This window comes from Mustela nigripes, chromosome X, assembly GCF_022355385.1.
Source record: "Mustela nigripes isolate SB6536 chromosome X, MUSNIG.SB6536, whole genome shotgun sequence".
In the NCBI taxonomy this organism is placed as follows: domain Eukaryota; kingdom Metazoa; phylum Chordata; class Mammalia; order Carnivora; family Mustelidae; genus Mustela; species Mustela nigripes.
Genome location: NC_081575.1, coordinates 117,342,702 through 117,366,857, shown reverse-complemented (window position 1 = coordinate 117,366,857; position 24,156 = coordinate 117,342,702). Strand labels below are relative to the sequence as shown.

General features: G+C 46.3%; 1 protein-coding gene across 6 annotated transcripts in view; it reads right to left on the bottom strand.

Moving 5' to 3' along the window:
* Window positions 1–552: 552 nt before the first annotated feature.
* The window catches only part of MID1 (midline 1), a 343,241-nt gene continuing 319,637 nt past the window's right edge, over window positions 553–24,156 (bottom strand). For 4 of the 6 annotated variants that reach the window (XM_059386248.1, XM_059386247.1, XM_059386250.1 and 1 more), the window contains exons 7-10: window positions 22,332–22,475; window positions 13,768–13,929; window positions 9,399–9,606; window positions 553–4,679 (exon numbers count right to left, since the gene is read on the bottom strand). In XM_059386248.1, coding sequence (XP_059242231.1) covers window positions 4,331–4,679; window positions 9,399–9,606; window positions 13,768–13,929; window positions 22,332–22,475 — 863 coding nt within the window. In that variant the 3' untranslated portion in view covers window positions 553–4,330. Of the gene's footprint in view, window positions 4,680–9,394; window positions 9,607–13,767; window positions 13,930–18,434; window positions 18,625–22,331; window positions 22,476–24,156 lie in introns of those variants that run through there. The other 2 variants (XM_059386252.1, XM_059386253.1) reach the window with 2 other exon arrangements.

Genomic DNA, 24,156 nt, shown 5'->3' with positions numbered 1-24,156 from the left:
GGGTAGGGCTGGAGAACGGGCATTACTCGCCAGCTCGCAGGTGGTGCTGGCGCTGCAGACCCAAGGCCACTCTGCAGCACGCGGACTTCCATCGAAAGGGCTTGTACCGCTAACGAAAGTCAAGTCCCGGGAGCCACAGGATGCGGTCAGGGATAGACTTATGGGCTGGCCACTGGGCGTGTAGCAGCCTCCACTGTGAAAAGCCTCACTCCTCTGCTCCAGCCCCCCTTGTCCTCACCTCTTCCAAGCCTTCTAGAAGACTCGAAATCAAGTCATTCTTGTTCTGGATCTCCACTCATGTGTAGGTTTCCTTTATTGTTTTTTTTTTTTTTTCTTCTTTTTAAAAAAATTTCCTAAGGACTGTTTTGGAGCTTAGTAACTGTGTTCTGAATGGAGAGAAGTGGGATAGTTGGTCGGGGTTTGCGGATTAAAAGGAAACGTTCTAGGTCACAAAGTAGTTCAAAAAGTCCGGCAGATGGTGAATAAATACGTGTGGAAACAATGAGCGTGAAAACACACAAAGATGAAAAGGCAACAGAGAGAGGCGACACGGAGGGCCTTGGAACCACAAAACGGATTTTATTTTGAACTAGAAAGCAACAGCAACGGCCAGACCAGTCAGGACGGAGGGCGTGGCAGCCTGATGCGAGTACCAGGGGCTGCGTTTGTTGGGCTGAAAGGAGCGGCCTACAGAGTTGGCTGGGCATTTCCAGCTAAGCCGATCGCACCCACATCCTTGTGGATGCCGAGCCCCGCATTCCCACGGACACGGGCTGGGACTGCTTTCCAGATTCCAGGCTTTTACCATGGTTTTGTAAATATATATATTTTTTAAAGTGAAGGAGCCACTGCAGTGAAGGTTTTGCAGTGGTGTCCCCTTTTCTTTCGCTCTCGGGCATTGAACCAATGACAGGAACAGTAAAACATTATTTGTGAGAGTTTTGAAGAGCCCCAAAGAGCAAGTTTCCCCCCTCGCAGCACCACTGATATTTTGCCCGGATGCTGTTGAGCAACATCCCTGGTCTGTACCCACTAGATGCCAACAGCACCCTCTCCCAGACATTGCCAAATCGCCCCCTGCTGAGAAACACAATTTCAAACACATCCCCCTGCCCCCATCATCGTGGTCTTTGTCTCCTTTTTAACATTTGGTAAGGGCAGACCAGATCATCAACTTCCCAACACCAACAGCACCGGTAGGCGAGCGTGCACGTGTGTCTCTCTTCAGGCACCGCACAGGTGCGTGGAGCCGAAAGGGAATCCCCCGTTCACCGGACAGCGCTGGTTCAGTTCTTGGGAAGCTTAGGGTCAGTTATCTCAGTACCGTGTTCAACTAGCGCATGCGCCATCAGGCCATTTCCTCTTCTCCAGCAGACATCCTCACCAACATTTGCAGTCAGTTTTTGAAGTCTTTTCTTTTCTTTTCTTTTTCTTCAAGCTGGGAAGAACATCTTCACCCATGCCATTCTCATTTTAATCCATTTGGATTCCTACTTGAATTACTCGGCCAGCCACTCTTGACGTTGGATCCAGGTTTCTTCATTTGTATCCACCAGGAAGAGAAGTACCCTGTTTCTGAGTTCTGTTATGAGGACTGGCTATAGAATTTTGGGGGCCCAGCACAAAACGAAGGGTGCAGGCCCCCATTCAAATATTACGCAGAATTTCAAGATGGCAACAGCCCTCTTCACACACGCACGACATCAGACCTGGCAGCCTTGGTTGGTGCCACATCAATTTGGCTGTATTAATGTAACTGGCACTGCCATCTCTTTTTCCCCTGTGTCGCAATGCTTCCTGTGAAGTCAGGACCTCGAAAACAAAATACTGTGACCCCAGTCCACTTAAAAGAATTGTACTGCAGCAGATGTTTACGGCGTGTATTTTTTAGACTTAAAAAAAAAAAAATCCACATGGAAATCTTTTCTACATCATTACAGTAATGAAGGTAAACACTGTGGCCTTTCACCATATACATATTTTCTTGTAAATATGACAACATGGAAATAGTAACTGCTGCTATCCACAAGGTTTTTAAGTTAGCAAAGAGTGATACTTCCACAACCAAATTATAACATGATCCCTCTTGTCCTTATAAAAATAGCCAAAACAAAAACTAAATGGCTTGCAGTGAAAATTCGAGTAGTAACTTCTTTGTATTGAAAAACATTATATTCATGGAAATATTGTCCTTGTAAATGCTTTACATGAACATCATAAGGCAAACTGTAGCGTTTACTGGTACCTGGCAACCATGATTTTAAAAAACTCAGAAGCTGAGTTTTAGACCCTTTTATTTAAAACCTGTTAGTGTACAAAGTGCATTAAAATATCCGTTATCCAGCTACCAAAAACAGTATGTAAAAATTACAACCCTTTCCGTTCGTTCAGGGAAGGCAAATACACGTTGTTTTTATACCGTAAAAAAAAAAAAAAAAAAGTTTCCAGAGAATGATTAACTTTTTTCCACTGAGGTGTCCATCTTTTAGATGTGGAACTGTCCTAAGTAGCTATCAAAATATTCATCTGGGTATAAATAATATAGTAAATATATAAACTCTATCTGTTAAGAAAAAGGAGAGCTTCTGGGGGTGAAGAGGACAGAAGCAGGCGTGACGCAGCCCACGGGTCTAGGCTGGGGCTCACACAGCGCCGTGCGGAAACAGCGGGTCTATGGACGGATCTCAGGGAGATAATGTGTTGATTTGGTTAAAAACAAAATTGCTAAAAACAATGCCTAAATCCATCAGTCCGTTCAGTCAAAATGGCCAACTCAGTAGCTCAGATAAATATTTTAGTAGATGAAATGACTTACAGATGTCACACCCTTCGTCAAGATAGAACCAATGCTGGATTCCCGGTCCAAGTCCAAGGGTTGCTTATGAAAGCCTTGCTTCATGGACCATTCCATTTTACCAGATCAGCAGGCCCAGAATCCCACCTGACATTCTGTTAGCAGGTTCTATGAGCGGGTTCCAGCATGGGGATAGTGAGTTTGATTTTTTTGTTTTTTTTTTTTTTTTTTTTTGTTTTGTTTTGTTCTTTTTTTGTTTTTTTTTTGTTTGTTTGTTTTTTTGTTTTACAATTCTATGGTGAACTATACTAGAATACAGAGGGACCTCTACATCTTTCGAGATGTGTTTAATAAAAGTCTGTTTATAACTTTTGAGGCACATATACTAGTAAAGAGTACTTTATGCAACGTCCCTTGTCATTACCAACTCATAAATATTAAGTATTTGGGGGGTGAGTCATATCTGGACGTGGTAGAGACAGTCAGGGCCCCATGTTGATGTCCTGGAGAGCTAAGTCAATTCAAAGTGGTACTACCATTTGTAACAGAAAACGTTAATTTCCTCATCCCCAGCAACAAAAGAAGAATGATTTGGGGGAGAGGGAGACAGGACAGCTATTAAATGTAGTAAGCGATGTCACAGGCCTAAAGAAACTATTAAAAGGAAGAACGAAATACATTTAGGTCATGAAAAAGAATCTTACTGCCGATCAAAGACAAATCAGCCTATGACATTTTGAATCATCAGTAGGGTTCAAAGTGACTATTTTTAATGGCAAGCTCATTCTTAATGTTCTCCCAGAACCCTGAATCCTGGGAAGGGTGAGGTCACACGTGGCCAAAGGCTTCAGAACCTTTCTGTCCAATGTGACCCCACCAGCCATCAGAGGGCGATTAAAGATTGGGCCATGGCAGATTCCCAAGTTAATTCTTTCCAATCTCTCTCTTGATCCAAGACGGTTTTGACATCACACTGAAAACACTTCAAAATAAAGCAGACTAAGAAAGCCCGTTTGCTGTCCTACCAGGTTCGAAACTATTTTTTATTTTTAAGGTAACTGCATATTCTGTTACGCACTGTCGAGGCAACAGGACCCACGGTGGGATCAGTATGAGATACGATGATGTGAGGAGGTGAATAAGCATACAAAACTATAAAAGATTTTTTTTTTCCTCAAGCCCACAGACCTTGATGACACAAAGTTTGTTGAAAAGAGCTGGTAAACTTCTGGGCCTCTTAATGTGCAAAATCAAATAATGTCTAAGAGTTGTAATTCCGGTTATGTTTCTTTTATAAATAATCTATAAATTTTCCTGCAAATACAGGAAAAATTTGAAGAAATTATTAAAGCGTGTACTTAATACAAAAGACAGTAAAAGGGGAGAATCGCCTATTTCGAGTCCTATCCTAGCTGATATTTCTGGACACTTTTTGGCGACATTTAATCACTCTGGAAGCCTGTGCTTTCTCTGTCCCTGAAATGGTGGCCACGACCCTTTGTGTTCCCCAGAAAGCAGCTCCCCGTGGCCAGGTGCTCACGGTAGCTGCTCCGTGCAGTCCAGATGGTCTGGGATGGGAAGGCCAGTTATAATGGTCAAGCACTTGTTCCACACTGTGAAGGTGGGGCACACAGGCTGCGAGAAGGTGATGTCGAAGGTGTAGAGGTGGATGGAGTTCAAAGCATCGTAGAAGGCGATGGAACCATTGTCATAGTCCAGCAGGATGCCGACGCGTCGGAGGTGGGGGGCTGGCTCGATGGGGGTTTCCTTGCTGTTGTGTCTCACCACCCAATTGTTGTGACAGCGGCACAGCGCCCAGGAAGCAGAGTTCTTCCCAATCCACTCGTGCTTCGGGGCTGATTTGTAAGCAAGGCCAATGGCATACCTGCACGAACAAAACAGTGACGGCAAAAACCATGAGGCGGGTTGCATATGGACACTACCTCTCTTCTCTGGTTTTCAGGGGTCACGAAAACATGATTTGCTGTTTTCCCTGCTTGTTGTTCAGTGAAAACTTGGCGAAGGCCCTACAACAAGTGTCCCTCATCACCTTCCTCCCAAAGACACAGTGAGCAGACATGGACCGCTGTGTTAACTCATATTCCTATTTTTAGTTCGGACATTACAAGAGAATTAGAACTCTGTGTCTCGCTCCCTTTGGGGTTTTGTTTGTTTGTTTGTTCTTTACACGCATCATGGCCCACACAATGAATTCTCTAGGCCAGTGGTGTTCCACAGCAGTTTCTGCAATGAGTGAAATGTTTTGCCCCATTCGGTATGGTAGCCATGAGCCACATGTTTGAACTGTGCCTGTTGAGACTGAAGAACCAGACTTTAAATTTAGTTAATTTTAATTAAGTTGAATGATTTCAATTAACTGCATGGGGTTCAGGGCTACCATATTGAATAGCACAACCCTAAACTTCTCCTTCTGACCTACTTCGAATTTTTCGGCTGACCCCCATGTCTGTCATTTTCCATGACTTCGAGTACAGTTTACAACAGGTAATTGTGGAGAATGGTTTTCACTTCCAGTGTAAGTTCCTTGTCCTCTCCTAGATCTACAACACAGGGACACGGACAGCGTCCATCTCGGAGGGTGATTCTGGGGAGTAAAGGGAAGATTATGTGTGACATCTGGGGCACAAGGCACGGCAAGTAATCTTGGGTAACTGCTGTTTTATTATCTTTGCCGAATGTCACATTAACTAAGAAGTCCCAGAATCAGAATTTGAACCTAGGATGACTTAAAAAGCCTCAAATGTAGCTCTGTAACCCCATCCCTCACCAGAAAGTATGTGATTCATCACTGCCAAGAGCCCCTCTGATTACATTTCTTACTACGTTTTTAAAAATTCTGAATATCCCAGTTACTCCTAATATACTCTCAATGGCTAAAAAAAGTCAAGAATTCTTTCTACAGTCTTCTAAGCTCCTTAATCTCTTTTTACCCTGCTGAGGTATGCCTCCCTAACATTTGCAGGATTTCGGTGATTAAGATAAGCAAAGCCTATCATTTTTAATAAAGAGTAAATGACTCAGAGCTCAACCTTTAATATGTTAGAGCAGAAACCAGTCTAAGCCAATACTGACATAGGGTCCCTTACCCAGTGCAGAGAGAAAAAAAAGAAAACCAACTTCATTGGTCTTTGAGAAAATGACACTCTTAAAAAAAAAATAACAAGTTAGATTTAAAATAAAATCACTTTAAGAGTGGTGTGTTAAAAAAACAGACAAACGAACAGAACATGCTATCACTGAATTTAAAAAGAGGAGGGACTCGATCCTCAGGTAAGCCTCGTGTCCCAGCCTGCCCACCATCAGCCTGGCCTCCTCTCTTCTTTCTGGCCAATCTGGTTCTGCATCCCCGGGAGAATCCTGGGGTTGCATTTCCCGGATTCCTTTCCCAGTGGGAGGCTGGGTCAGGTTCTGCCCCTGTGAAGGCTTTGCTGAGATCCAGAACTTCTAAGAGGTGGGGAAACACTCTTTTCCAGACAGCAGCCAGAGAGACAACTTTGGAAAGGTTTTTTTTTGGACTACTGGCCCCCCACGATGTTCACTATGCCCCGCAGACACTATTTCCATTTTTCAGATACTGTGGAACCTGCATTTGCTTAACAAAATTAGCCAGGTTTGTGCTGTTTCCTTTTTGTTTCTGGGCACCATTTTTACTTTGTACCAAAGGACTCTGACTGTTTATTTCCCATCTGAACCTTCACTGAAGCTGCTATGAAGCAGCAGCTGGCAGGTATGACTGCCTTCATGTAGCGATGGGAAAACACAGAGAAAGTTACAGTTAGGAGCAGAAGCCGGAATCTCGCCCCTCCCCTCTTGACTTCTGGCCCAGTCGTCTTCGCGTGAACCCACGGTGAGTTAACACCATTTCATAAAACACCAAGTGCACATTAACAGCATTAGAGAGTAAGAAAATAGCTCCGTGCATAGCCCATTAAGCAAAGGAAAATACCATTATGTTATCATTAATCTGTAAAACGATGTACGTATTTCCATTGAGCTTGAAAGGTGCGGGCACAAGGTAATGTTCCATTAAGTTACGCAGTGACACTTGGAGAATTCACGAAGTATAAAAATTATGTTTCTCAGAGCAATGCTAACATGCCCCAATTGCAGGGATCATAACATACACGTTAATTGAAAGTCAGGACGATATTTCATGAGAAAATGGATGTGTCATTAGCTGGTGTAAATCAAGGTGTCCCAAGCATTTGATCACGCGGGTCACCCCTTCTCCTCGAACGCCTCCCAGGAAATGTTTAACTACTTTCTCCACGAGATGTTTTCTGAAGCTGACACAATCCGGTGTGTAAAGATCCAAAGTGTGGCAATTAATTTTAGATTTTCCCCCTCTCCTGAGTTGGTTTTGACATCTGGAGGGTGTTTTCAAGGTAATACCGATCTGTGTTTATATAACTGAAGGGGTCTGCTGGAAATTCCCTCACCATTCATCAATGGGAATGAGATCATAATGATCGGGTATCATTTATCATAAATAATTATTAATGGAGTTGTAATTATTTAGACCCTGGAGTCTATCCCAGATTAATACAAGCACATTAATTAACTAGAAATGCTTGCTCCTTTGCACCTGGAAAAATTCATCGTGTTTTCCTTCAGGCTTTTATCTTGCCCCAGTGCCGCTAAAAACTGTAAATGCCGAATCTGGCCCAGAGCCGAGTGGGGCGGAAGGATTTGTCCTCCATCCTCTGGCAGGATGTTGGAACAGGAAAATGTTCTGGGCCAAGAGAATTGTGAGGATCACAACAGAAGAAAACCTTCTTGCCTGGCTGACATAGGTACAGGAGAGAAAGGAGACACCCAAGCTTATGGTTTCACTTTTTAGATCTCAGTGGCCTTGTACCAACACCATAAGGGACTTAAGACACAATAAGTGACTTAGCTTCCTTATCTCAAACATAACACTGTGATGATACTCCTCGTTTGGGGTTATGCAGTTGGGAGGTGTTTCTTTCTAAGCAAGGATTAGCAAGCTATCGCTCATCAAGCATATCACTGTACACCCGAAAGACTAACTAGGTTTCAAGAACAGAGCATGGTGCTTCAGAGCAGAGATCAGCAAACTGTAACCTATGGGCCGAACTGGGCCCTCTGCTGGTTTTTATAAATAAAGTTTTATTTGCACAAGGCCATGCCCAGTCACGGACACACGATCTGCGGCTGCCCTCCCACTACAACCGGAGAGCTGAGTCGTCGGGATAAAAATTATCTGGCCTGCCAAACTGCAACACTGGCTCACTAGCCTGTCACAGAAAGGTCTGTGAAGCCTTGGGTCCGAGCCTGAGCCCTGACTGCAGCCTTCCTAACTCTGTAGCCTCCGAGCTTTGCCACCTTGTGCTAACGGGCATGCGCCCCAGTCATCTCAACTGTAATTGGGGGATTCTAGCGCCTACCACTGGTGTCTATTAAGATGAATGAAGGAATGGACATCTGCAGGATGCTTAGACCATGCGTGGCCCACAGCTGTGCTAGAGGAGGCGAGGTCCACACAAATAAAAGAGCAGGAGCGAACAGGTGTTTGTCAGCCAGCCAGCCAGAGGACGGGGGGCAGTTCGTGGCTCACGGAATAGACAAGGTAAGCTTTGTGAGGTTCACCAGGCAAAGGCTGGCTCATTCCAACGCAGACACCGCACCCTGCCTGACACCCCCCGCTTTCCAGAGCTCGCCGGGCGGAAGGCATGGCGCTGGACCTAACAGACCGTTCGAAAGGGTTCCCAGCAACTGCTCACTGCCTCGGCCCCTCCGCTCTGGACTATTTCCAGTCGTTGGCCCCGTCTAGAGTCACAAAACATACAAGGCAACAGAAATTCATTCTCTTTAGATGACAAAGAGTAATGTTTTAGAGAAGGAATAGGCACACGTTTTCGATAAAGGGCTGGAGAGTTCTTATTTTTTGGCTTTGCGGACCACAGGGTTCTATTTTAACTACTCTGCCGCGTGGCTCAGAGGCAGCCACAGACAATATGGAAAAGAATGGGCATGGCTGTGTTCCCACAACACTTAGTTTACCCAAACAGGCACAGGGCCAGGTCTGGCCGCTGGCTGACATCGGCTGACTCGTGTTTGAAGGCACGGAAGAGCAGTGTTAGCAGACTAGCTCTGTTAGGGACCAGGACTCCATCAACTCAACTACAATTCTTGCAGTAAGTAAAAAAGAAAAAGAAATGGATGGACTTAAAGCAAGCTGTTTTTCTTACTGGCTGAAAGGGAAGACCAGATGATGGTTTTGCAAATATTCGCTCCTTCCTCTCACCTCCAGGGGAGAGAGATACTTCCCCAGACCACCAGCTTTGGCTTTGGCTATGGCTAGGTGACTGGCTTTGGCCAATGAGAAGTTAGTAGACAGTGACGTAAGCAAAGGCTTGGAATGGGCTGGCCTAGCTGTGCTTGTGCTCTCGGGCTTGAGACAGACGTGACACGGGCAGCCCTTGTGGCGGAAAAAAAAAAAAAAAAAGCTCTTCTGCACATTTTCCTGCAAGACGGGCCCTGGAACGGATGAATGCTCTGACAAAGTACAGAATGACATGTGCCTTTTTGTAACTGGACGACAACAGATAGCATTGCCTACCATGTGCTCCCACTTATGACCACTTCCCAGTAATGCCGACCGCTATCAATGAACACATTTCCAGCTACGCCATAGCTCCCTTGGCTGGTGAAGCGTTCGGGCGTGTGGCTCTTTTTGGAGGATGACTCATCACGTTCTACCGTCAAGTTATCGTGGGACACCTTCAGCTTTCGATGTGCAGACTTGGGGTCCAGTTTAAATGGCTGGCCTGGGAACAAGTTTACAGAAAACAAAGAGAGAAAGAAGAGGACCGTTTATTTCAGCATGACCAATACTCTATTTTCAGAATTGGGTTTTAAGAACATGGTAAAATATTGAATACAAACATGATCCTGCTTTCATGAACGCCCAGCCTGTCAGTCCTGAGATGGGGATCTAGAGTTGCTGAGGCTAAAGATTCAACCGTAGCACGGGCGGGGATTAACCACGATAGGTAGTAGAAACTATCTTTGGGGGTCCCAGCTGGATACAAGCAGCTCTGGTACACAGTGGTTAAACAGCATTCCCAAGGGAAGGAGAAAACGAAGACTTCATTTTTAACCATTCCCATATTCAATCCAGCTTAAAATGGGATTCACGCTCAGTACACTACAGACCAGAAGCCAAAGAAATCAAGATTGCAGATTTTGACATAAAGGCTTTACATAATTCTGAAACTGTTGCAAATTATAAATGAGTCTCATGAGCTCAGAATGACTATAAAAATGTGCATTTTTCAGCCCACAACAAGATCAGGAAAAAAATGGGATCATAATACCTGGGTTTTCTACTCCTGAGTGTGTGTGTGTGTGTGTGTGTGTGTGTGTGTGTGTGTGTGTACATACATACATATACATAAAATAAGGCCCTCTGTATTTCATTATTCACATTTGTGTTTTGAAGATCTTGCTATATGTAACTTTTTCTCAAGATTTTATTTATTTATTTGACAGAGAGAGACACACAGCAGAGCGAGGGAACACAAGCAGGGAGAGTGGGAGAGGGAGGAGCAGGCTTCCCGCTGAGCAGGGAGCCCGATGCGGGGCTTGAGCCCAGGACCCTGGGACCATGACCTGAGCCGAAGGCAGATGCCCAATGACTGAGCCACCCAGGCGCCCCTCTATATGTAATTTATAAGATATATATATATATATATAAATATATATAAAATACATATTTGTGTTTTGAAGATCGAACTGTTAGAAAATCTTGGCAGAGTCACCCCTGAGCGTCTTGTCATAGCTGTTACTTCTCTGAGAATGTAACACGGTCCTGGAGGACTGCCTGTCATTCGACACCACATCGGTGTTAAAAGGCATGAAATGAGTTGTGAGATCATGCAAATACCAAGTTGTCTGAAGGCCACTCCCCTCCCCGGCCATGGCCACAGCCAGGGCCACGGCCGTAGTTGGTAGGCCCGCCCTCAGGCAGCCAGTGGGCAGAGTTCGGTACACTGGCTGGGGAAATCCACGACCCTGGCTGAGACAGTGGCGTGCAGAGCACGGGGCAATGAGTGCTGTGTCACGTCCGCGCGGGTCAGAGTATCTCTAGCTGTCACCTGGATACAAACACGACATGCACACCGGTCAAATCCTTTCTCTTCGGACAGGGGTCAGCACATCTTTCCGATAAGAGACCAGATGGGTATTTTCAGCTCGGCTGGCCATGTGGTCTCTTGTGTGGCTACCTAACTGCTGCTGTGGCGTGCAAGCGGCCCGAGACGAGAGGGAAATGGGCGGGTGCGGCTGTGTGCCAATGAAACTTTATTTATAAAAACAGGCAGCCAGATATGGCTGGCAGGCTGGATCTTCTGCTGACCCATTTTAGATTTCTGTCCACATCACAGAAAAGCCTAAAGGGGATGCTGAGGAAAAGCTTCAAGGGCGGATCAGGGCACGCACATTGGCAGAGGCTCTAAGAGCTGCTGGGTTACATGCTGAGTTTGAATTCCAGCTTGTCTTGGGAAACACTGCTGTCCTCAGGAATGATCATGCCAGCAACTGTTAGGGACAAAGTATGAACTAAGGCAAGGTGAGTATGAAGATAGTTTTGCTTAAAATACTTCCATTTTTAAAGGTGGAAGAGATTGCGTATAAAAACAAGTGGACGTTAATGGGCAGGCCGGGGAGCGGGGTGGTTTCATAAAGGCAGCCGTCACTGAAGCGGGAGGCTGTGTGCTGCTTGCACTTCGAGGAATATCAGAATGGCAAAGCTGTCAGGAAGACGGGCCTCATGAAGACAGGAGATGTACGCCATCCCGCCTCAACTCACACCCTCACCTACACACGTGTGGAGCAGCCCCATGTCAGCTTAGGTCAGGCCCAAGCCCAACCCTGCATCCTCAGTGAGCAAATTCCACCTGCGCCTCAGATGTGTTTCTCAAACGCACCATCACCTACTCTGTCCAAGTTCAAGGCTTTTGCTTCAATGAGGACAAATTAGTTCAAGGGCCAAATTAATCATTTACTTTACTAAAGAGGGTGTGAGTTGAGGCGGGATGGCGTACATCTCCTGTCTTCATGAGGCCCGTCTTCCTGACAGCTTTGCCATTCTGATATTCCTCGAAGTGCAAGCAGCACACAGCCTCCCGCTTCAGTGACGGCTGCCAATTCATTGTAATATCGTGCACGTAGGAGTTTGGAAAACTATAGCCTGCAAGCCAAATCCAGCATACTGCGTGTGTTTGTGAATAAAGTTTTATTGAAACCCAAGCATGTCCATTCATCTATGGGTAATCCACGGCTGCTTTCGCACTGCGGTGGCAGGGCGGGGATAAGAATGGATGGTGACTGAGACCATCTGACGTGCACAGCCTCCAATCTTTACTCTTTGGCACAGTGCAGAAAAGTCCGCCGACTCCTCGTGTACAACTTGATAACATCTGTTCAATAATTCCATGTCTAGAAACAGAGGATGACATTATCTGTCTACATGAAATGAATGCGGTATCTTCAGTGAACTGATGAAGCACACGTTCGATGTCTCAGAGACATCTTCTACACAATTAACCTCAGTGTATGTATTTGTTAATTCTTTTCCTACTGAATCTCTAAAAACATTTCCTTCTTTACCAGCAGAAATACTGAGGGGAGAAATGAGCTTCATGCCTAAATGTATGTGGCTGAAATTCATATGCCTGGAGTATAATGAAGTTATTTGGCTGCTGAAATCGAGGACTTGCATTAGGTGAGAATTCTTCTAGAAAAGCAGTTAATGGTCCCCAGTGACTAGGAGCAACTGTCTAACACGGTCCCACATCGACACACTCCCTTTTGCTTTCTCTTGGGAGGTCCTATGCAAAGAAATTCCATGTTATAGAACATATTTCTAGATCAAAAATAGTGAAGAAAAAAAGAGAGGATAAAAGAAAACACATGTGGACAGAGACAGCGAGGGAGATGACAGTGTTACAAGACACATATACGGGCCAGATCTTTCCTTGTTGTGTCCTGTGGGGTGTGGGGTGTTTCCCATCATCCCTGGCTGCTAACCATTAGACACCAGTAGCAACCACCCCAGTTCTAACCGCCAAAAATATCTCCAGACATTGCTCAGTGTCCCTGGGGGGCTGGGGCTGTGGAGGGCAGAACTGCTTCTGAGAATCATAGACCTAGACAGTTATCTGGAGTAAGGAATTCTTTTTTTTTTTTTTTAAAGATTTTATTTATTTATCAGAGAGAGAGAGGGGAGAGAGCGAGCACAGGCAGACAGAGAGGCAGGCAGAGGCAGAGGGAGAAGCAGGCTCCCCGCCGAGCAAGGAGCCCGATGTGGGACTCGATCCCAGGACGCTGGGATCATGACCTGAGCCGAAGGCAGCCGCTCAACCAACTGAGCCACCCAGGCGTCCCTGGAGTAAGGAATTCTTGAAGAAAGAGTTACTAATTTGCTCTTCCGTTATGGAAAAATAATTTGCTGTCTATCAGGGTCTCTCTCTCTTTATATATATAATTTATATTCATATAGCTTATATAATATATAAATTTTATATAAATAATAAAATAAATAGATATATAAATAAAATAATAAATATTTATAAATATATAAAGCATAAATGTATATTTTATATATGATATATAATAGAAACACACACACACACACACACATCTGTTCTAATTCTCACAAGAACCCCTCCGGGATTATTTGTTGGAAGAGCGAGCAGGTCTGAAGTCGATGCAGAGCAGTGGCTGGACGCACAGCCCTTAAGGGTCGAGAGAGCTGGGGACCCCAGAGGCGTCTGACGCCAACTGCGCCCCACCACCCTGGCTCTTGACTTGCTCCTCGGGCCTGTCGACGATGCCTGAGGCAGACAGAAGGAAAAGAAAGGGGGACAGAGGCGGCCGAAAGGAGAGCAGAACGGAGGCGACAGCTCTACCGAGCTTGCGGCACTTACTGTTTGTCTTCAGCTTCCCAGGCTCACTGCTGCGGCTGCCCGCCTGGTTGATGGCCTTGACAATGAAGATGTACTTGGTGCCACTCTGCAGACCGTGGACCGTGTAGTGGTTCTGCTTGATGTTGGGCACGATCATCCAGCTGTCGGCCGAGTTACACAGACCTGCGAAGCCAAGCAGACAAGGTACAATTCTTTGTCACTTCTGCATCTCCGAGGGAGCCCGCTAATAAACCGAAGGGCTGTCTTCGGCCTACAGTGGGCGACCAACCTGTATTTATTATTATATATTCCTGCTGTGTGCCCCAACTGGAAAACCCCAGGAGAATGATGATATCGCAGCTTCTGCTCAGTAAACACGGGAGCAGCCAAGGCAGTCCTGTGTGGCGGGCTGCACGTGGTGTCCGTGCGCGACACGCCGTGGCGAGGAGAAGGAAGCCGCAAGTCACCACAGGTTCCGCTCCCGGCCCCCTGGCGCCACACTCATGAGCGTGACTGTTAAATCGGAAGCTCATCAAGCCTGAGCCTCACAGCAGGTGAGAAGAGCCCCGAATCACGTAGAAGTTGGTTCCACGGATGTCCGCACAGTCGATGGCTTTTGTGCCTCTCATCCTCAGCCTGCCCCAGACCCAGGCCCGAGCGGCTTGGCAGAGATGGGATGGGTTCCCTCGTGGGAATACAAGAATGTGCAAGAGGAGGCATTCCAAGGCCTCGAGGATTTCTGTTGATGCCTTGGGTCTCTGTCAGTGCCAAGAGGAGAACGTTCCCCAGAGAGTCTTCCCGTCTAGGCAGGAGGAGACACCGGGAACAGCTCTCCTGCCTCACCCCTGCAGGAGCGAGGCCGCCAGAGACTGGCCCGACTTCTGACCGGGGAGTGAAGAAAGCGATCACCAGGGTCCCGGGCGTTCCCAGCATTAGTGTGGCCGCGGTTAACCAACTCGGGAGGCCTGTGCCTAGCAGAAGTGGGGAGCAGTGGCACCCCCGGGTAGCCAGGCACAGTGCAGCTCTTAGAAAAGCACGAACAGGGATTCGGACCAGCTGTAGTCCCTAGTGCGGCGGCGCCGCAGCTCTGGCTGTGTTCTGCAGGATGTGGGCTGGGGGCGGGGGTGGTGGTGGTGGGCAGGCTGAGGATTTACGATGCTTTTGGAAGAACATGTAGGGAAAAGGAGGCCCGTTTCGTTTTGCGGCAGGCGGATGCTGGAAACGTCTCTTTGGTATTGGATTGGGCCCAGTGCTGTTCTCTCTCCACACATCAATCTCCACTCTAAGAGAACCTTTTCCCAGCCCCCTGGTGACTGGCTGTCACCAAGTTTCCTGACTCTGGTGAATTTCCTTCACCAGTTCTTGGTGGAGGCCTGAGTCCCTCCGCTTCCTGAGGGGCTCCGAACTCCCCCACTCTCTCCCTTTCAGTGGATTTGCAAGTCAAAGGGTTAGTTCTTTTGATCTGGAGGCAACTTATACCTTACGGTAACCCCAAGAAGCAGTCCCTTATTCTTTCTTTGGTCTCACCTTTTTGAGAATCTAATAAAACATTTCCACAGAAGGAGAGTCACACGTGCAGATCCCTACCAAGCCGCAAGTATCTGCATGGCATGCCAAGATATTCACAGCCCCGTGACATCTGTCTTTGGATCCCACTAAGTCCCTTCTCCAACTTTTGAGTTAAAACACTGCTCCTGCTGGTCTGCACGGCTGAGAAGAACCTTAGAAGTCTTTTGTCAAGTGTGAAACTTCACCTCGTCTGATTTGTACCTTGGGGGCACAGTCTCGTTAGACACCGTCCCGTGGGTCATAGATACATGCACTCACACACACACACACATACAAACTCACAAGGTCAGATCGGACCCTGTGCGCTTCCTGTCACCTCTTTTTATCTCCACCTGCGAACACCTCACCAGCGGCGCCGCCGGAGTTGACAGAGCCAGCATAAAGCAAGGGAGCGCGGGACACTCACAGAAGGCGGCGGAGGCGTGTGTGCACTCATGCTGGAGACGGGGCAGGGCGACTGAGGCACCACCCACCCCCACCCCACCCCCTGTTCTTCCCCCAAGTCGTAGCCCTCTGTTCTCCTGCCCATTCTCACTCGTGTGAGACCCAGGAGAACATCCACCAGGGGCTCAGGAACACGGGGCTCTCCCTACTATATTTCCCTTTGGCTACTTCTTCACCTCACCTTTACCGTGAACACAGCTGTCATAAGCTCGGTGCTTCTGGATGCACCAGGGCCAAATCACAGTTTTGGATCCGACCAAAGAAGGGTCATTTTGAACTCTGAGCTCTGGGCCCCAAGAAGCCTGCAACTCACTTCAGACATTTCATTGTGATCTTCCAACAGTAATAAAACAAAAACAATGAACTTTTTCTATCGCCCAGGATAATCCACTCATATTCCTAGACCTTTGTCAACAGCAGTCGAGCACGGATGAACACAGTAATGCATTCAGTAGACTCAAATGAGAACGCTATCGATGTCACTGCGTTTACACTGTTCCCGTTTAATTGCACATGTTACAGGAAAATGACGATTGTGGTCAAAGAAAGCAAATGTAAAAATGTTTCACTGTGCGACCAAAAAGCTGGGCTTAATGTGGTGGGGGAATGCTTTCAGCGACATCGTAAAGCAGATGTCTGAAATTGCTACGAACAGCAAGTTGGCCTTAAAACCCAACAAAAGAGATTTAATGTTTCAGAACCCTTTTCCAAACAGAAAAGGGACCCTGACCACCCTGATGACTTTGAAGAGGTTGCTTATTTTTTCTTCCCCTCGAAGATTAAAAGAACAAAAATATGACGGAGTGGTAAAATTTGATTGGACAGGTTTAAACTGGGACAACTTGCTCTCGTGATCGGTCGCTATTTCTGTGGTGGCTTACCTTTCTGTTACTACTGCTGCCAGGACAATAATTGAGAAGTTGATTAAAAATGCCAAGAAAGCAGCAGCGACCATTTTCTTCTGGCGGCTGGAGCAAGTGGGGCGTCTCCGAGGACACCGTCACTGCGTTGCTAGTGTTGGTCCTGGGCCGGCATCACCTAACATCTTGCATATGGTGCCAAGTGCCAGACTTCTCTGCCTCGGTACCGCACCGTGTCGGGGCCACTGACCAGGTTTTCCGCATCTCTTTACGAGACACCCGTGGCACCATCCCGGAATGAAGCCTCACTTTTCTCCCAATTCATTCTCAATCATCTTTGAGGGTATTCCAATAGCCACCTTCTCTAACTTGGCTTCCAGTATTAAAGCAACAATAGAATGTGGGAGATAATTAGTTCATAATGAAACTTAATTGAGTTTCTCAATCTTATACATTTTGCTCTCATTCACAATGGGTCAGAAGCATCTCCCTACGTAACGCTGCTCATTACAAGATCCTAATGACATTTGGGATTTCAGAGCCTTGTATAGCAATAGTCATCTTGCAGTAAAACACTCTGTATAAAACATTACGCAACACGGACACCCTTCGGAGAGGCGGCGCGTGGCTTCAAACGTCCTGTTTCTCCTATCAGACCGGACAGAAGTGAACATCCTTTTCCTTCTTCTCTGTAAAAATAGTATCTGTTTAATAACTGCTCATGAATGTTTTCAAATCGACTAAGAGTAATTAAATACAGATAACTACCTCGCCATGGAGACCTGGAAAAGTGCATCTTTGGACTTTGGCGAATAATAAAAATAGGCTGCCGGGAAAAGGCCCCGTTTAGGATTTTAAATGGCGCACTGAAAGGGGTTTCGGAAAAAAACATGAAAAACGTTGTGAAATTAAATACTTATCTACTTATTAATAAGCAATTCATTAACATCTGTAGGTCTAAGTCTGCTAATAAGAATGCATAATAAAAAATTAATGGTGTCATTAATTTTGCATTTGAATATATGAATTTGATTAGGGAGAGCCTTTTTAAAAGATCAAAAGCTTCACAGATATTATCTAATTCTCCTTCACCAAAGTCAGTTGTGGGCAATTAACTAGAATTCATTACGACAAGTGAAGGAACCATGACCTATAGGCAGCGAAGATTCCTAGTGGCACGAGGCGCTGTGGCCGGTCTGGGGGCTACCATGTCTTCTAACTTCCGGTACAGTTTTACTATCAGCTCTCGTCATTCAATGTAACAACATCCGCAAAGGATATTCCTCCAAATGGCGGGACAGATGGACAAACAACATTCAGGGAAGGCCTGGCACTTGAAGAATGTGTAAAATGCCATTGTGTAGAAAACCCTCACTAACTTCATGACCGACCTTTGTCCTATGACCCAAAACGTCAGCTTAAAAAAAAAAAAAATGCAGGGACAGGTGAGTGCCGCCATATTTTTGCAGGAATAATAACTTGGACTACCTCTGCGCAGACGCTGTGGCAAGCATGGGGCTCAGACCATAGTTTTATCATCTCAACCATGGGAAGTTAAAACATCACCTCTCCTTACAGACGAGGAAACAGATGCAGAGGACGTTGAATAATTCACCCCAAATTATGGAGCTAGTGAGGTCCACAGTTGGGATTCAAATCCAGGTCCCTCTCAGACATTACAAATATATATAATAGTCAAGAAGAACATAATTTGAAGGTCTTTGCATGTCAGTTGTCTTTTTATTTACATTTACTCTTAATTTCCTTGTTACAATTCGATCCTGTAGGCCTCAGGACGTCACTATACTGGTTTAATGGACGTTAAAGAGACAAGCAGCTCCCAGTACTAATGGGCTGATGAGAGTGTCCAGTGAGATGGGCGGGCTCCTGCGGTTTCCCCGATTTCCACTGGTCCTGGGAGGAATAGCCTTTCCGACATGTGTGCACCAAACAAGCAAGGTCTGTCACCTTCAAGAAGTCATCCCCGTTTATTTTCTTGTGGCACCTGCTTTTGGGGAACAATACACCGTGTCTGGAATCACCGAGAATGGAGTTCCGAAGTCAGTGGTGTGGCTGCTGGGGGTTTCTGTAGGCCTGGCCTTTTCTCATCTACTCCATTCAAATGTTTTTGTTTGGATATTATTTCTCATGCCAACAGCATGGAAGCCAAGTCAGCCAGAGAAACCCCGAGTTCTAGGCACTATAGGTCTCCTCTTTTCATTTGGTGGGGGTGTGGGGGAGTGAAGCACTGGGACCGAGTCCAAGTTCTTAAGCGCATCCGAGGTCTTTCAGCTCCACATCCTCGCTCCTCGAGTATCCGTACTCCTTGTGGAGCAACCTCGCTGGCCCTCGCATTCTGACTCTGGGCTCGCCCATGGGACTTGCTTTGGCCTCTAGCACATCAGCTAACGTGACAAAGACAGGGGCCTGCAAAGCACTTGTGCAAGTGTGCCTGTCCTTACAGGCGTGCGCTGCGCTCACCTTCGCTCACCAGGAGAATGCACCCATGTGGGACTATAGGAGGCAGCCCCAATCCTCAGCATGACCTTGACAGAGCCTCACCAAAGTCAGTGGGACCAGCAGACCCCCACCTGATTCCAGACACACAGGCAGTACATGTTTACTGTTATATGCTACTTCGGTTCTGTGGTTGTTGGCTAACCAGCAAAAGCCAACTGATAAAGGGCCTGCCCGTCTAGGCCAAGGCTCTACGTAGTGTCTCAACGCCCACAAAAATTCGCGTTAAGACACTTCAGGAAAGACGGAACCATCTATGGCGGATGCGCTCTTGGGTAGCCCCCATGATTCCCCAGCGATATATTCACGACTTCATGTAATTCTCACCCTCCTTGAGCGCAGGCAAGACCTGTGACCTGCTTCCAAAAAAAGAGAATACAGCAAAGGACAAAAGTCCTAGCATCATGAGTTTGCAAATGTACTTACGGTCCCTGATCAGCTATTTCTGAGTTAACCAAAATAGATTATTCTGGGTGAACAAAGCAAGGTAAAGAACGGTGTTTGGCCCACTACCTTTTGTGTCTCTAAAAAATGTATTTCTAGATGTGTGTGAGTGTCTGTGCATCCTTTTGTATCAACAGACAACCACAGGAAGCGTGCGTGTGAAATGGAGTTGGCGCAGTAGGTAACTTTGGAGCTGCCATATTGGGGCTCTGGGACTGCCATATTGAAAAACATCCAATCGTCACCGCAGACATTTTATATATTATCACACAGTGTTCATGCATTACTTACTAAAAAGAAAGGTTTTAGGGAAGTTAGTATTTCTTCATGCACGTAGAACTAGGGATGAGGAGCAATACCAGAAGAATCCAAAATCCTGAAAGGAGGGCAAAATGATGCCGAACCATGGCGAACCATTGATATGCCCGTGCTATTTAGACTTGCCCCCCACAGCACTTCCAAAAGCTGGAGACAGTAATGGTGTTTGCCGGGGATATGGGTCAGAGGTGGAGAGGTCTCTTCTGAAATTTATCTTCTTACCTTCGTGGGCGCTACTGCCATTGGCAGGTCCTGGCCATCTCTGCCTCTGTGAATTACTACACACCTCCAAGTTCATGTCTCTGCTTCCAGTTTTGCCCTGTTCCACTCTATCCCCCACAGCACTGCCTGAGGGGGCTTCTAACCCTATATCTGATCGCACTGCTGCTCTGTGTGGGGAAAAATCCCACACCGTGTGGCCCGAGTGGCCTTCTGTGGTCTAGGTCTTTACTGTGGGTGAGGATTAAGAGACTGGTGATTGAGAACATGTGCTTTCTGGAACCAGACCCAGATGGGTTTGAGTCCCGGTTCTAGTTCTCGATCTTCATTTCCCCACCATGTCCCCTTCCCCACTTAATTCTCCAGCCAGGCTTGAGTAGAGAATGTCTCAGAAAATGCCTTGCCATTCTCCGTCTCCACAGGTTTGCCCCCGGTCATGCGGCTGCCTGGCATTCCCCTTAGCTCGCTGCTATGCACCCACTCTCTTTCAAAACTTAGTTAAACCATCATTTCCCCCAAGACATTTTCACCCACCATGTCTGCCTTCTTACTCAGGCAGCTGGCCACAGCAGTTAGCAACATTTCATGATTTTTTTTTCCTCCTTACGCATTCCCGGAAAATGGGGAGATTTTAATAAAGGCTTCTAAGGCAGGCCCATTAGGGAGTGGAAGGTCAGAGGGTTGAGGAAGGAAGCCTGGGAAATGAGGATCTTCGGAGGCCGGGGGGGGGGGGGGGTGTTTGTTGGTATGAGCCGCCAGTGCTAGTTACTTGGAGGCGGGGCTCTTCATGCATCCCTCTTTTCTTCCCGGGAGGCGAGATTGCTTTGTTACCACCGCTCTGGCCAGCAACTGGGGTTCTCTGAGATCATCAACCTGTCTCTGATTCCAGAGCGCTCATGGACCCCAGGGAGAGAAGGGTTTCTCTGTGCTTCAGGTAAGGTCTGAAATTCTTCCCAGGTGGGGCCAATGACTAACATTTTAAACAACAGTGTTGGGGGTGCCTGGGTGGCTCAGTCGGTTAAGCCTCTGCCTTCAGCTCAAGTCATGATCTCAGGGTCCTGGGATCAAACCCCGCATCAGTCTCCCCCCTGACCCCTGCCTCCTTGTGATCTTTCTCTCTGTCAAATAAATAAATAAAAAAATCTTAAAAAAAAAAAAAAAGATCGGGGCACCTGGGTGGCTCAGTGGGTTAAGCCACTGCTTTCGGCTCAGGTCATGATCTCAGGGTCCTGGGATCGAGTCCCGCATCGGGCTCTCTGCTCAGCAGGGAGCCTGCTTCCTCCTCTCTCTCTCTCTCTGCCTGCCTCTCTGCCTACTTGTGATCTCTCTCTGTCAAATATATAAATAAAATCTTTAAAAAAAAAATAAATAAACAACGGGCCTGCTCTCCTCCAAACGGGATGTGGTATTGGGCATTACTTGGCGACCCACTTTATTAAATTCTTTTTTTACGTTGTGAAATAACACTCAGAGAAGTACATAATACTAAATGTAGGATAAACTCACTAAACCGTGTAACTCCCACCCAGAAAGTAGTTAAGCCTGTGAGCCCCGTATACTGCTTCTCGGTGGAGCCACTCCCTCCCATCCTGGAAGTAACCACCATCCTCCCTTTTATTTATCGTTTTTACACCTATGTATGCATCTCTAAACAAAAGTTATTTTTTAAGATTTATGTATTTGAGAGAGAGAGAGAGAGCGAGCATGCACATGTGCGAGTCGGGGTGGGGGAGCACAGGGAGAGAGAATCTCAAGCAGACTCCCCAGTGAGCGCGGAGCTCAGTGCGGGGCTTGATCCCACGACCCTGAGATCACGATCTGAGCCAAAATCAAGAGTCGGGACGCTTAACCTACTGAGCCACCCAGGCGCCCCCACCCCACAAAATGGTTTTCCTTTTTATCTTTAAATTTTGAGTGTATAAATAGAGTCGTACTGCATGTGATCTTTTATTTCCAGCTTCCTTCTCTTAAGTATATGTTTGTAAGACTCATCCATGTGGACTGCTAGAGATCACTCATTTTTATCACTCTTTGGCCCGTTATTTCTGCTAGTACAGTACAAGTGAATGCGATCATCCTCTTGGTGAGGAAATGCAGCCAATGCCTACTGTGAATCTTCTCCTTCCTTGTCTTACCTTGACGCTTCCGTGTAGAATCGCCATCTGACAGAACACAGTCACCAAACAGAGAAATCGATGGGGGCGTGATACTCACTAACAACATTGGCTTGTCCGGTGAATATGGTGTACTGGAGCTCATAGGAAACCACGCTGAATTCATCATCGGAGGTCCAGTGAACGGTGATGGTGTCGTAGGAAGCGGTGCAGAGCTCTTCTCTAATTGTAGGAGGGTTGGGAGCTGGAGGGGTGGGATCAAGAACGCTCATCAGCCAAAAAGCAGGCACCTCCAGGACACGTTTCAGAGGAGACAAGGGACAGTCAAAGCAGGCTTTCTACAGAGGCCCATCAGGACCACTAGCTCAGAGGTGGTGACCCCAATTGAAAGAACCAACGTCTGGTTGGCTGGTCGCTACTGTCATTAAAGGGTAGCGTGACTTCAGTGAGCCAGTAGGGACTTATCTCTATTTATCATGAAAGTACGTTTAGGAGGTTAAGCAAATAATACTCTTATCCATGAAAAAAAAAAATTAAACAAAAAGCAAACAAGATGAACTTCTGTGATTTCACCCACACTGGGGAGATGGCAAACTTTTCCAGTAAAGGGCTAGGTGGTAAATGTTTTAGGTTTTGCGGGCCATACGTTCTTTGTTCTTTGTCCTCTCAACTCTGCTCCTGCACTAGGAAGGCAGCCTTGGGCGATTCGTATTCAAATGGACACGGGCAGGTTCCAGTAAAACTTTATTGACAAAGAGAGGTTAGGGCTAGATTTGGCCTACGAGCCAAGGTTTGCCAACCTCTGAGCTATGTGAGGTCACGTATTCTTATATTTTACACACTCGATTGGAAAAATACCAATGTTTGCTATCCTGTAACAAACCCAGCCAAATAATTGTTTGAAGATTTTCTCTCATTAGAAGTTTTGATGCCTTATTAAAAAAAACACCTTATTAGTGTGGCCCTATTTTGCTCTCATCTTTCAGTTTTATAGGTGATATTTCAAATTAAGAAGAACATGATTAACAGTCAATCCTATCTAAGAAGTACATTTTCCTTCCCCATGAAAACATGGTTCCTTGGCATTTGGTTAACTTTATTACTGGAGAAGGCTGCTGTTTTATGTCTTGAACACAGTCTGGAGCAGAGAAGTCTAAATCCTAGCAAAATAATGATTTGAAGTTGACTCAAAATCTACCAGCGTGATTTCAGTAACTGGTTTTATGAGCAGAGTTTGTGAGCAAGAAAAAGAATAGGCAGGGAGTGCTTTGCACTGGCAATAATATTTCAGAGCAGGGCTTGGCAAACTATGGCTATGGGCCAAATCTGGCCCACTGCCTGTTTTTGTAAATAAAGTTTTATTGGAACACAGCCAGGCTCATTCATTTATGTATTGTCTGTGGCTGCTTTTGTGCACTAGCAGAGCTGAGTAGTTGGGACCATATGTCCTGCAATGCCTAAAATATTTACCATCTGGCCCTTTATAGTCAAAGTTTGCCAATCCCTGGTTTGGAGAATCGATCCAGGCCTTTATTTCCAGTCTTCTGTATACTAGAACCTAACTTCAAAAGGAGAAACATATCTGCGTTCTATAGATTCGGAGCGACCTCTGTTCACACTATTGCAGAGTTTTTTTCCTGCTCTACTCTAAATTTTGATTAGGCCTGAGGAGTCCTAAACAAACCCAAAGAGGGAGAAGAGTTTGTAAAAAAGGCAACTTGAAAACTCGAATTGTTTTAGGCTTCATTCTGTCCAACTTCTATGTTTGTTGCATAAAGTCAATTAGGGCAGCTTGGTCTCTTGCTCACTGGGTTCCACCAACATGACTACACACCTGTGCATGTGGGCAGGCAACACATTAAGTCACGGGTTAAGACAGAAAGGCTCCATAGAGCCCTTAAAGCATCCTTTCTGGAATGTGTATT